We start from the raw sequence: 14,611 nt of genomic DNA, 5'->3' as shown, positions 1-14,611 counted from the left end.
TTAACTGAAAGGAAAATGGTTAGTTGTCAAGAGAAACATACTGCTTCCAGTTTCCTCCATGTTATTTTAAATGGAAGGATAATCATTTTTAAAGCTTAATAATATCCCATTATACATATCTGGCAGTTTCTTTTCCCATTCATCCATCAGTGGACACATATCTTTGCTATTGCAAGTAATACTGCAGTGAACATGGAAACGCATATATCTTTGAGGTGCTGATTTCATTTCTTTGACTTATAAGAAAGATTGCTGGATAATATGGTAGTTCTGTATTTAGGCTTTTTTAGGAATCTTTGTACCATTCTTCATAATAGCTGTACCAATGTACATTCCCACCAGTAGTGTACAAGTACCATACTCTGTTGAGTATGGTAACTTTGCAACATGCACACTTAAGTGTGTACGTGTGATGGCTCCAGCATTGTTCTTCTTGCTCACAATTGTGTTGGCAGTTTGGGGTCTTTTGTGAGTCCATATTTAGGAATGTTTTTTTCTATTTCTGTTTTTAAAAATGCCATTGGTATTTTCATAGCAATTGCATTGAATTTATAGATCACTTTGGTTAGTATGGACATTTTAACAATATTAATTCTTCTAATACAAGAACATGAGATGTCTTTCCATTTATTTGGGTCTTTGTTGATTCCTTTCGTCAGTATTTTGTAATTTCAATGTATAAGTCTTTCATCTCTTTGTCTAAGTTTATTCCTAAGTATTTTATTCTTTTTGATGTTCCTCAAAATGAGATCATTTTCTTAATTCCCTGTTCTGGTAGTTCATTGTTAGTGAATAGAAACACAGATTAATTCAGGGTCATGATCCCAACTTCAAGGACGTCACTCCCAAGGATATCTAATAAATCTGACCCATTGCAGGGGAAAAAAAATGGGAGCCTCTTATTATGATGTTTGTTTCTTTATGGAATTCCAGGGAATCTGTACTCAGTTTTGACTTCATCGTTTACTAACTGCAGTTAGCCAAAACTTGCTCCTCTGTGAGCCTCATGAGTTAGTATTACTGTAATTTCATAGAGTTCTTGTAAATTTGAATAAAATGATGTAAACTGTGTTCACTTTGTTTTTCAATTAAGAATAATTTTAATTTTGTATCTAGTGGAGATTATAATCTCCATTATTTACTCCTGTATTTCAAGGAAGGTGTATCCCAGTAAGAAAACCCTTTGATACCTGCAAACATCACTACTACCCTCATTTTAGAGACAGTTAAAGAAAACGCTCTCTGAACTTGTTGTTGGGTCTGAACTCAGCATGTGGCAGGCATCCAAGAAATCCCAGTCCTTCCACAGGGTCTTCATAATGACTTTTCATTGTCTTATTTCTAATGAATTTCAAATATTGGCAAATCTACATTCAAATAAAGTATGAAAGATAACTTCTTTTTAAAAATAATTTGCCATTATCTTCCCCTAAGTAAACTTCCATTGTTCAAACAGGTATATGTGAAAGCATATTCAGACATGGTGTGAAAAATTATAACCTCAAAGTATACAGTCTTAAAGTGCTGTCAGTTAAATTAATAAAAATATTTTTCTAATTGACAGTTTTGTTTGGAGTGTTCCTATAGTTGAAAAATGAAAATTGGGCAAATTCTTCAGCTGCAATTCAAATGTGAATTATATTCTTTAATTTCAGAGCAAAATGGTTTGGGCTTAAGTTATTAAATAAAAGACTGATTTACATATCAAGATTATTTTTCATTTTCATTAAAATTGAAATAGTTTTTTGTTTAGTCATAATCTTGTGCATTATTATGGCTCTGGTGCCATTATTGTAATCTTGCTTTATTATTGCTGTATAATGTTTTAATTTTTTCTTATAAGAACATTGCCATGTTTGTATTTATTTCATTGATTTTAATTATTTTAATTAAAATTTGGTAACAGGAGAATTTCACTGTGGATTTGAAGATGGTAACATCTGTTTGTTCACCCAAGATGATACAGATAATTTTGACTGGACAAAGCAAAGTACTGCAACAAGAAATACTAAATATACTCCAAACACTGGACCTAATGCTGATCGTAGTGGCTCCAAAGAAGGTATGAGGGTATGAAATGTTGTGTTCGTAACAATCATACTTCAGCCCTGGACTTTCAGAAATGCCATTAATATGAAATGCAAGAGAATGTTTAGCTATAGATTTGAATATTCTGGAATAAAAAATTTTCAAAAATTTTTATGTACCATATCAATAAATCAGACAGTTCCAAAATTTATAATCATTGATTTTCTCTCAAAATTCAGTGGCATATATAGTTAAGAGATTAGGATTTTTTTTTTTAATAATTCAAGTCTAAAATTTTGATTTTGTCTCAGGTTTTTATACATTTTAAATAATTGTATCTTTATGTAGATTTTGTATTCTTTATCTGATGTTATGCATATATAGATTTTATAAATGAGATGTACATCTTCCCATCAATTTTTACTTTGTATGAAAACTCTAAAATTTCTCAGTGATTTTAAATTTCATGTCACCTAATAATAATGTATTCAAACATTTTGTCTTCTTAAAGGCTTTTATATGTACATTGAGACATCTCGACCCAGATTGGAAGGAGAAAAGGCTCGACTTCTCAGCCCTGTTTTCAGCATAGCTCCCAAAAACCCTTATGGACCCACGAACACTGCATATTGTTTCAGCTTCTTTTATCACATGTATGGACAACATATAGGTGAGATGGCAGAAATTACTATGTTTCCTCTAAAGTAAATCACAACTAAGAAGAAAAAGGCTCACAAACACATAGCATGAAATCAGTTTTAGTCAGAGTATCATCGTTGACTTTTAATGGCTCACCTGCAAATTGCAAAGTAAGATGCTAAGAATGTTCCCCATCATTCCTAATTTTCCAAATTTCGATTAGAATTTGAAATTTGGGGGGCATTCACTACCTCTTCTGGTTTCCTAATTCAAGCAGACTATCAGTAGGTTAAGTTCTTTTTGAGATCTTTTTGGGAATCAATACCAATATAATTCAGGCTATTTCTTTCCAAAGAAATTTGCTTAAATAATGACTCAAAGTACATTAATGACCATGAAAAGAAGTATTGCCATATTTAGAAGACAAGTACTTTTAACACTGTCTACACATTTGGAATATAGGTATGATATTTTCTTGTTTATAAAGTATGTCTAACACACCGAGAAGGATTTAACATACAATCACGCTAGGCAGACTACCTCCTAACCTCAAGAAAGAACCTAGCAAAACTGTGATGGGGGAGTGCAAGGAGGTCATACAGGTCTACAATTCTTTAGGCTCAATTCTAAAATCAAAGCAACAGAACACAAAATTTTTAAAATTTAATTATTTGGCAGCACATGCTAGCCTTATCTCGTGTGTTGGAATATAGGATCTGAACTGACATGAACCAGTGTATAGTCTTTATTTATCCAAAGGAGTGTGAAACATTTGTACTAGTTGCAGAAAAAATATTACTATATTTAATTATGGGTTTCTACCCCAGATCTTTTCAGGGGATGTTACATAATATATAAGGCAAACATTCTTAAAAACTTTCTAAAATAAGACAAAATTCTGAAAGGTGAAGCATATCTAAATCCAAAGAGTTTGCCAAGGGATTCTGGATTTCTTTTTTATTGGAGAATGAGGGACAGTGCTTTGGGACAAAGGGATATGTTTCTCTATGGAAAAGGGTGCATTTTCAATAGACAGAGATGAGCACAGAGGAGATGAAGGCACTAGTAATGAGGAAGTGAAATGAAGGATATTAGCATGACGTTAAGTGACTTAATATCAATAAAACTATAACAATAAATATAAATACATACATAAACTAGTAAACTGTACAGATGATATATACCAGCTAGTGTACTTATTTAAGTGATGTAATGCTCTTGATTAGTTTATCTATCTTTTACAGTCAAGAATACTGAACTTCAGAGAGCTTGTATGAATTGCAAATAACTGTTTAGGCTGGCATTCAAACTCATAGCCAGCACTATTAATCAGGATCCTTCCTAGTGGAGCGATAGGTGACAAGCCTGGAACGAATAACTCTTCTGTAGTGAAAAGTGCCCTCAACGTGAAGTCAGGAAACCTAGCTGGGAAATTGGCTAGAGCATTCAGTCACTGTAAGAATTTAGAGAAATCACTTAATATGTCTAGATCTTGGTCTCCTCATCTGTAAAATGGGAATAATGATTCCTATTTCAGAAATGTGTAGTTCAAGTTAAATGAGATACCATACATAAAATCTTCTATCAGATGGTATACACTCATAGTCTTAGGGTTCTTTGAATTTCAAATAGCAATAACCAAGTAATAGCTAGTATTTTACAGAGTACTCATAATGGACCAGGACGCTATTCCTAATACATGACAGATTATTTATCTTAATTTTCACAATAAACATCTGTGCTCATTAAAATTGTCATCCTGTTTAATAGATAAGGGAACTAAAATACAGAGAATTTTAATTACCATGCCCATCATATCATAACTGATAAGTAGTGGAGCCCTAACACGAATCTGGGAAGCTGGACATGTAGCTTGCCTGATTCACCACTCTGCAGGGAGATCTACTGGAATGTCATGAAAGCTTAGCTAATTTAGTAGTCAAGAGGGAGTTACTACAGATTTGTGCAAACATCATGCATGGTGAGATCTTTGATTTGGGAAAATAAAGCTTATAGGAGTGGGTAAAATTATTGAGAAACAAAATATAGACTAGAAAGCAGTTAGAAAGCTATGAGAGTAGTCATGGGTTCACTACAACCTAAACTGTGAAATGAAATTAATCTCCACGCGAATGCCAAACCATCTTACTTATTGCAAGATTATCCCCTTATTATAAAGATAGGATTAGCTCAGCTCTAATTCTCCCATTTAGTGGATGATGTATGATTTTACTCACTCTCTATTTTGAATATATTTCATGGACTTCTAAAAATTTTCTTCCAGTTTACCTTGGAACAGGCATATTCTTCATTGGTTTGTAAATAAATAATTCCAAGATCAATATTTAGAATTACTTTAGTGAATAAAATATGTATTTACCTTATTTATGAGACTGCTTCCATTAGAAGCCCCCTCTCAAAATTTCTGCATATTTATGCTGAGTCCCAAGATAATTTTAATACACTTTTACCTTCACAATTGTTATTCTTATGCTCTTTGTTGTCAATGAACGTCCAGTTGACTTCTGCTAGTTTTATTCTGATTATTTCACAGAGAAGGCAGTTCTCTTTTTCCTTCATGTTCTCAAACATTTATGACTTTGGTACTGGTGCCATTTCACTGCTTCATCAGATGGTTGAAGACTGTAGGTATTAGGTCTGTCACTTGGATTCCCTCTCAACAGGGCACAATCACGCTGCTTACAAAAATATCTGTTCCAGACATTGACTAATCAATTAGGACGAGATGAGCTACCTCATTAGGGAGATGCTGCCTGTAGCTAAAACCTTCCCTCTTGGCAAATATTATTCTAAGACACTCATTCATCTGTAAAGCCAGGGGCATTTATAGTCACTGATTTCACAAATTACATTCTGTTTTAGTCATTCATTTTTTTCAGAAATACAGATTCAGAAATGATTTGTCCTGGATTTCTAATAACCTAATTGCAGTTATTACTTCTTGAGTAACCATACATAATCCTTGCTCTTTTTATTGTGACTAACAGACATTATGTCAATGAGAAGAGTCATAATTTTTATTAATAATGCAAAAATGGGTAATCAGTTATACACTACTGAGAAATTAAATCCTTTTTGAAATAAAGTCAAATACATTGTATTACTTGTGTATAGCTATGTCCCCAACATTTTGTTGGGAACATTTTGTTAACAAACATTTATTATCTCACGTTTTCTGGGAGTCAGGCATATGGGTACAGCTTAGCCTAGTGCCTATAGCTCAAGGTCTCTCATGAGGTTGCAGACCAGCTGCCAAGTAGGACTGCAGTCTAATTTGAAGACCTCACTTGGGGTCAATACACCTCTAAGCCCACTCACTTAGATTTTGGCAGACCTCACTCCCTCACAGGTGTTGGACTAAGGATATTGATTTCTTGCTGGCTGTTGGCCAGAGGCATCTCTCAGTATTTTGCCATGTGGACATCTCTATAGGACTGTTTCAAGGCATGGCAGCAGGCTTCCTCCAAAGCAAGCAATATGTGAGAGAAATAACTACATGCCCAAGACTTTTTATAACTTAATCTTTGAAGTGATATTCCATAACTTCTGCTTTATTCTGTTTATTATTACTGAGTTGATCATTCCAACCCATACTCAGGGGAAGGAAATTACATAAGACCATTACTCCTTGCAGGTTGAAATCATTGGGAAGCATCTTAAAAGTTATCTGCCATATTGGTACAATTTCTTGTTAGTTAAAATTTTCATCAAAATTGATTTAAGAAAAAAAAATGGAAACTATAATGTGTCACCTATAAACTAACTGTTGTTTTATATGTACATGATGCAATATCTGGCCATTGACAATAATATAAGATTATTTCAGCAATCCTATAGCTACTAGTAGGCATTTTGATTTTTGATTAATCTGCTAAATTTCTAATGTTCTTGCGAAGAAATTGAACCTCATTTGAAGCCACTGGATATGACAAAAATCTTATTAAAAATCAGTAAAATATGTACTTTACTTATTTCTGGAACGAAGAATGTGAAATACAAGCATCATATCATACCAGGAAATTAAAGATTAAAATACAGAAGACATGAATACATTCACTGAACTTCAAAAGAATTGTTCAATACAGTTGTACCTCTGAAAAGCTAATTTCACTGTGGAACAAATGGGAAACAAGGAAAAGGAGTTGTTCATTAATGGTGTCTATTCTCATGAATCATGAGAGTGAGGGAGAAATGATAAATGAGAGAGATTGTAGAAGGGCCCATTATAAGAGGAGAAAGTTCAGAGACACAAAAATCAGAGGGAAACAAGTTTCTTGAAGAGATGGGAATTTAGAGGTCTGGTTGGGGGATTCGCCTTGAAGAGGGGTACTAATGTCACTTCCACTGAGGTGGGATGAGAATATTTAAGAATGTGGCTTCTAATTCATTCTTAGATGCAAGAAAAGCAAACAAATGTGAAATTTGCCTTCATCACAGTCTCTATTTTCTCTTTAAAATAAATGCAAAGTTTGCATTTTCGAAGAGTAAACCATTTTAGGAAAGTAGTAAATGGAAGCAAATACTGATCAGGGATATAGAAAGAGTATGAGTAGTTGGAGGTTAGAGGTCCTCTGCGTTTCAAAATGTGTTCTAGGATGTAATGCTGTTTGACTCTCTGTCACTTCTTGTGAATAGTACTGACAGCTGCTTTCCTTGCTGTCTCTTTGGCCCATAGTTTCTAGGGGGTAAAGATCATTCTCTAAACCAGTAACATCCTTTAGGACCTCAAGATAACATGCCCCTCTGGCTTCTCCTTGGGGTGGGTTCCATAGTTTATTCCATTTATACATGAAGTTCTCCAAATCAATCTGTGTTGCCAGGGGCTTTTTTATAGGCTCTGCTTTTTGTCCTTCTTGACCTGTATGCTTGGGAAGAGCAGAAACAATGTTTCTCCCTATCACATGGTGCCCTGCGAACATAAATATTTATTTGACCACTCTATATTTATTAAGTAAATGAATATTTTTTAAAACGTGGTAAAAGAAATACTTTTTCTCCTCTTTAATCATCTAGGGAAATCATTATGTTCTTCCTTCAAAATCCAACTAAAATTCTTCTCCATCCTCCATGATTCTTCTGTTCTCATAAAATCTGGTGTATGGCTTTGCCGTAATGTTTGTCACCCTGACCTCTGCTAGACTGTAAGCTCCTTGAGAGCAGTAAGCACACTTTATTTATATTTGATCCTCTGAAAAAAAAAACAAATACTCAATAGATTTTTTTAAAATAATCTAAACTAGATACTTTAGCTCCAAGTGTGCTAGAAGAATGACAAAATGAAGGAAATGAAAACATGAAGTTTTAACTGAAAACAGAAGGTAGTTTCATCAAGACCCAACAGGGCAGGTTGGGGGGAAAAACTGAAGTTTATCCTTGACTTAACCTAAATTTGAATTTAAGTTGTCTGGCAGCTAAAGCATAGAGGAAAGCAAAAGTGTCACGTATTTCTTAACACTTAATTCAAAGGGAAATGTATCTTTATGAAAGTACTCTTAGTACTTAAGACTTCTAAGTACTCTTAGTATTTTGTAAAAGTACTCAGTATCTACAAGCAATATATTGCTATCTTCTTAGCAGTATCTTCACTTAGTGCTTTTAGAAAAAAACATAAAACATGTACAAATAAATACTGTGTATATTGACAGGCCATAATACATTAGAGAATAAAATTTGTGTTTTGAACTAAAGTATTATGGTCCAGATATGTCACCTTATGATGATCTAACAAATATAGAAATGGAATTTAATGAATCTGAAATTAACCTCTAAGTTTCCTTGATACATTATTTGAGGTTATCCTTTGACAAGATAACTTAAAGCTTTCTTTATCTGGATTAAAGCTTTCTCAGTGCTGACATTCAAAGATTTTTACATGGAGACTTAAGTGTTTTTACATAAGATAGAGAGAAGGCAAAGGTGACAATTCTTTTGCGTGATTTTAGGAGTTTGAATTTTATTCTTATTTTAGTCAAAGACCACATTGTTTCTGATTAGCATTTTAAAACATCAACACTTTTGTGTATGTTTCAATTGTATTTATTAGATAGACAATCTGCTCACAATTCTCCTGCTCCTCCCTTGGAGTTAAACACCACATGAGAGACAGTTTGAGGCTGAAAAAAATATTCAGATAAGGTGCCATTATTTTAGAGCCTCGATTATGTTGACTGTAGAACAATCTCAGCAAAAAAAATACTTGAATTTTATTAAATTCTCAGAATTAAGGCCCTTGCAAAAACAACTCCTGTGTGGCTGAGGGAATTGATAAGATTGTTTAATAGTCTCCATTTAAATATTAGAAAATAACTATCAACACTGGGCTGCTTGTTAATAATTGATATCAAGCTACTCTTTCTGTTAAGAATTAGGTAATACTTTCATTGAAGTCTTGTTTGTAGTTAATGCTGATAATGCCAGTGTCATCAGTATGAAAATAATGCTGTAGATGGAAGACATTCATTTAGTAAACTGCTTTTTAAAATTAAGACGTATTTTTTTTAAAGGGGCAGTAGATAGACTCTAACCATGATTTATTACCATTTATAATCAAAATATCATTACAGATTCTTATCACAGACTCTCTAATAAGACCGTATGTAATACCTAGTGCATTTACCTTTTAAGTCTCTGGTTATGACTCACCAACTAATTCTAAATTTATTTTCTTCCTATTTAATTATTCATTGATAATGGTCCTCTTGGAGAGGAAGAAACTGTCCTCTACCTTTCTAAGTTCTGGTTGGTCTCATTAAACTGGCGAGAGACAGATCAACAGGAGAAAAATCAAACAAAAGTTTAATAACGTGTGCAAGTGGGAGAGACCCAAAAAAACTGAGTAACTCACCAAAATAGCCAGTCCTCACTTAAATATCTTCCTCAGGTAAAAAGAGGATGTTGAAGATGGGGCGAGTCAGCTGTGGGAGGTGATCTGGAAGAGCACAGTAAATGAGTGATTGTGATGTAGATCCAAGTCCTTGCCTTCTCTACAGATATGAATTACAAGAGATTTGGTCATCCTCCCCTTCCAGGTACAAAGAGGGAGGCACCCTTACTAATGGAGGTTTCCCTTACAAATCTAAATGTTTTTCACAAAGGGGCAACTCCTACTGTGCTTTCAGAGCCTTTCCCACATCTGCTGTTTCTCCGAAAATAGCCGGCTTAAAACAAATAATATGCCAGAAAGACATATGTTAGGGTGGAAAATTCTGCTCCTCTCCGTTCCCTCAGACAATGTATGGTAGAAGCTAGGATGTTTACACAAAATTAACGATATGACTGAGAAACATGTTTCAAATATACATCACATTTTCATTGTAGTTAATATACAGTATTATTTCATCCACTTAATTAATGGTAAGCAAATAGGTTAACCGCTTTTGTTTCTCACCCAGTGTACCAAACTTTTTAAACTAACTTAATTTAAAGTATAGATTTATTGTGATGAGTGTGTTTAGGTCTTGAATGCACTCATTTCTGTTCAGTAGAATGTGTCGACTGAAATAAATGCACAGCCTAAAAGTTGAGCTATGTTTTATTTGGCAGGAGGGCTGGAGCCGGGATGACAGCCTCTCAGATCGCTCTGAGGGACTGCTCCGAGAGGTAGGGGAGGAACAAGGATATACAGGAGTTTTACAACAAAGACCAGGTAGTTGGATCAATAAAAGATTACTTGTTATTTAAAGAAAACCAGGCATCTCAAGTTAAAGAATTTAGCCCTTTTCTTTGTGTGGGAGGAAGCAATCATTTGGGCTCATTGAGTTCATTCATTTGACAAGCACCTAGCTATCTAGAGCCAGTATCCTGTCCTTTCTTATTCTGAGTCCCCTCAGGGTGCATCATTGTGAGTGGCTGCAGAGGCCGGGCTGCAGGCTTGTCCTCACTGTGGGGTGGCGGCAGCTGCTGATGACTTGATGTCTTCAGGATTCTTTGTTTACTGATGTGGTTTGCAGTATTTTTCATTCACAAATAGGTTGCACATGCTATGTGCCTAATGGTGGTTAGGTTTCTACAAAGGATAGAAGAGAATTATGGTAAAAGGATCTTATCCAACAAATAGTTTGTCATCTATTTGGAGTAATAAATTACTGAATAAAATAAAAGGCAGAAAGTAACATACACCAAAAATAAATGAACAAGGGAGAGAGCACCTGGAACAGGACAGTTAAAGTTCCTGTGAAAGGAAAGAAATGTAAACCATCCTCTAAAAGAGGTTAAGTGTTGCCAAACACAAGTTCATGTGCCTGACACACAGTGAGACTAAACAAACAGAAACATCGGAGTTTGGAACAGAGAAAGGTTTATCGCAGGGTCAAGCACGGAGAACGGGAGGCTTATACTCAAAATACCTTTGCTCCCCAATGGTTTTAAGGGAAGAATTTTTAACAGGCAAAATTTGGGGTGAGGGCTGCAGAATGTATGACTTCTGATTGCTTGGTGGTGAGGTAACAGGGCAATGCTCCAGGAATCCTGTGCTCAGCCTGAGGTTACCATCCTCCACCTGGCTGGGGGCCTTAATTCCTGTAGAGAACGCAGAGATATTGTCATGTATATTCCGTGAGGAGGAACCGGGACCCTGCTCTATTGCTGTTTGAGGCTTTTTTTTTTTCCCCCCTGGTTGTTTGTTTCTGCTTTCCCTCACATCTATCCCTGATTAGAAACTGTCTGAATCTGCTCTTTGGAAGTCAGGGTCGGTCTAGGAGACTGAAGCCTTTTTCCTACAAATAAGAAATGAGGTACATGGCAAGGCTTTTGTACCCAGGAGGGCCCCACAAGGTTCTGCTCAATTTCATAAGTGATAAGCCAAAGGCAAAAGTTAGACAATGTGAGAAATAGAAGGAGCTGCAATATGAGAATGGAGAATATTGTTATAGCAACCGAAGGAGTGCTAGAACCAAATAGTGACAAAGTCTACACAAGGTCTCTGATGGATAGCAGGGAAATAGAAAGCCTGATGAAAGCTATGTTTTAGTAAACTTATTGGACACTATTGTAAAGAGTCAACTGGATACGAAGAGAGCATGGTAATGACTGGAGAAAGTGAACTAACATTTTTTTATTTAAGATATCATTGCAATTATATATTAAAAAATAACAACAATGAATGCATGCAGCTGTTTCTATTCAAGCAAGAAATAATGACTTTATAATTTCCCATTTTGTCTGTGGGTATAATACAAATGATGTTACCAACTACCTGTCGATAGACATAGCTCTTGCCTGGAGCTAGATGATTTTGGAACATCCTGATCTTTCTTGAAACTCAAGTTAATGAGTCTGTATTACTGATGACAATAAAAATGTGACTTACATGCAAGTGATCCCCAGGCTTTGGAGTAAATCAAATTACAAATTAATTTGTATGAACGTGGTAAATCAAGTATTTATAAAAGAATTGTATGCACATTTTAGGATGTATATTTCAGTTATTTATCTAAAATATGTAAAGTACATATTTATAGTAAAATAGTTAAAAGTAAAGTTATTGTTAGCAAACCAAACTTGTGTCTGCAGTAAAGCCAGTCTACCGACACCAGGTTGTGGTGAAGCAAGGTGCAGCATTTATCACAGGGAAACAAGCAAAGAGTTCAGTAGTTAGTGTTCAAAGGGCCAGAACTCCCTGATGGTTTTCAGGGAAAGGTTTTTAAAGACAGAGTAAGGAGGGTCGGGGGTGTGTGATCAGCTCATGGACATTCTTCTGACCAGTGGTGATGAGGTAATTGGGGGTCAACATCATCAACCTTCTGGTTGCAGCTGGTTGGGGTCTGTGTGCTTGTGGGCAGCATACAGTTAACTTCTTCCACTTGTTGGGGGTGTGGGATTCAGTATCTGCAAAACAGCTTAAAGGACATGGCTCAGAATATTACCTACAGCCCTTGAGGGGGAACTAAAGGTCACTGACTTTATTTAATAGCTAAACCATTGTTATTTTGTCTTGCTTGACTGTTTTCCTCTTTCTGTATTCTCTCACTTCTCTGATTAAATTTATGCTTTGGAACTTGGGGAAGGCCTAGGAGGCTAAACTCTTCTACAGACAAGAGGCTGGGGGAGGACAAGGTGGGGTCCCAGGGAGGCCCCACAGAGTCTTGCTCAGTTACATTATGTTAAGGACATAATGAGGAAAGAGAACTAGGTAATAGTAATTATAAATAATATTTAAGCAAATTATATTTTTGCAGTGATTTATATGAAATAATATTAAAGGAAACATTATTTTATTGTGTAATGCTATGAATAACCCCAAAACTTATATCACTGCTCCTGAGATAATACAGCCCTTAGATCATTTAGCCTTTCTGACTATAGATCCCTAAGCATGAGATGAACAAAGTCCTCTCTAGTCTACCCCTAACTCTTAAAGAATGGTGATCAAAAAATGAGAATTAGGAAACCCAGAAGAAGAAAAAAATACTCAAGTTTTGCTTACCAACTTCAAACGTGTGTCATGGCACTACATAACATTGGAAAATGTTTGTAGATGATTAAAGTCATACCTATTGATATCTGGTGCTTACCAAAGCATAAACACAGTGCCTTTGAAGATTTAAAATTACTTTTAAAGGGTATTAATACAATCCATCATATTCACTGTGAATTTTCTTGCTCTAATACTATAGTAATGTGCCGAATCAGCTTTGCTGAATCTAACTTCTCTTGAGTAGCTTTATTCTGTTTCATAGGTTCCAATTTTGTTGGCCAATATGACCTGAACTTAAGCTTAAATAATTTTTGGCACTAAGTTCTCTTTTTTATACTTAAAAACTGGAAACTTGCTGGATAAGAAAAAGTTCCAAAATAATTTTTCTATTAGTAATGTTTTTGTCATCAGCTCTAAATTAGACCAGTGAATCAATATTTGTATTCATTGATTTGGATAATGAAATATAATTAATACTATGTACATAAGAATAAGGGATTTAAGTTATAATATTTTTGAAAGAATTTATTTCAATCAGTTATATTTCTAGTATCTTTTTGTTATAAACAAGTAAGAGAAGACTACTTGCCTTTTTAAATAAAATCTAGCTACATAATCTATTCAAAAACAAAAATTAATTAAAATCTGGGATAATTCAGACCTGGCTTCTTTAGACCTAAGACAAATATTTTTCACATAGTATATATTCAATAAATAGAAACAGAAATAATTCAAGTTTGAATTTTTGTTAGATACATTAAAAAATGTTAATTAAAAAAAGTAAAGATGTTCACAGACAAAGCATAGTCCCTGATTTAAGATACATTCAATATTAATATAATTACCTATCATTATTGATATTTAGTAACGGTAAGTCATATATATTAACATGTGTTTTATTAAAGCACATATTTTTTACTTTAACTAAATTCTGAAAGACATATAGTAAACCTACTTTGTTAGCCTAATTAAAACTAATAGGTCTAAAAAAAGTATTATCATTTCATTAACATTTAACAGAAATTTCCATGTATTGATTTGATGACAGGATTGATTCCTGTCACTTCAACCAAAATGACAAGCCATGCTACCCACGAGAAATAAGACTTCCATGCAAAATGGTAATTCATTCACTGCCGTCTGTTTACATTAACACCTCACATTTACTCAGGTATCTACTGGTAATGTTTACAGTGTGGAACAACATGAACCGCATGGGTCGCTCAGAGAGAATGGCCTGCATTTTTACATGCCAGCTATTGAAGGGCTTCTACCAGGTAGAGAAGCAAAGGTTATACACTGAAGAAATTTAAAAAAGGGTTTTAAGGTAACTGACACTTTTCTTTCTGCAAGAGCAGTACGGTTTAAATAGAAACCAGTAGAAAATATCACAGCTCAGCCCAGTCAGTACCACTGCCCCAGCCACAGACTGTGTGCAGGTGGCCGCGGGACAGGCAGGCAGTCTTACCCTATTTAATTCACACACGGTGTTTCTTCAGATAATTTCTG

General features: G+C 34.7%; 1 protein-coding gene across 3 annotated transcripts in view; it reads left to right on the top strand.

Annotated features, from left to right (window-relative positions):
• Window positions 1-14,611, top strand: part of MDGA2 (MAM domain containing glycosylphosphatidylinositol anchor 2) — a 697,006-nt gene that overhangs the window by 661,799 nt on the left and 20,596 nt on the right. For all 3 annotated transcript variants that reach the window (XM_010976971.3, XM_031453665.2, XM_064485929.1), the window contains 2 exons: window positions 1,907-2,062; window positions 2,540-2,698. In XM_010976971.3, the coding sequence (XP_010975273.2) occupies window positions 1,907-2,062; window positions 2,540-2,698 (315 nt within the window). The remainder of the gene's footprint in view (window positions 1-1,906; window positions 2,063-2,539; window positions 2,699-14,611) is intronic.

The sequence above is a fragment of the Camelus dromedarius genome, chromosome 5 (assembly GCF_036321535.1).
Source record: "Camelus dromedarius isolate mCamDro1 chromosome 5, mCamDro1.pat, whole genome shotgun sequence".
Lineage (NCBI taxonomy): Eukaryota > Metazoa > Chordata > Mammalia > Artiodactyla > Camelidae > Camelus > Camelus dromedarius.
This window is presented reverse-complemented; position numbering and strand designations above follow the sequence as displayed.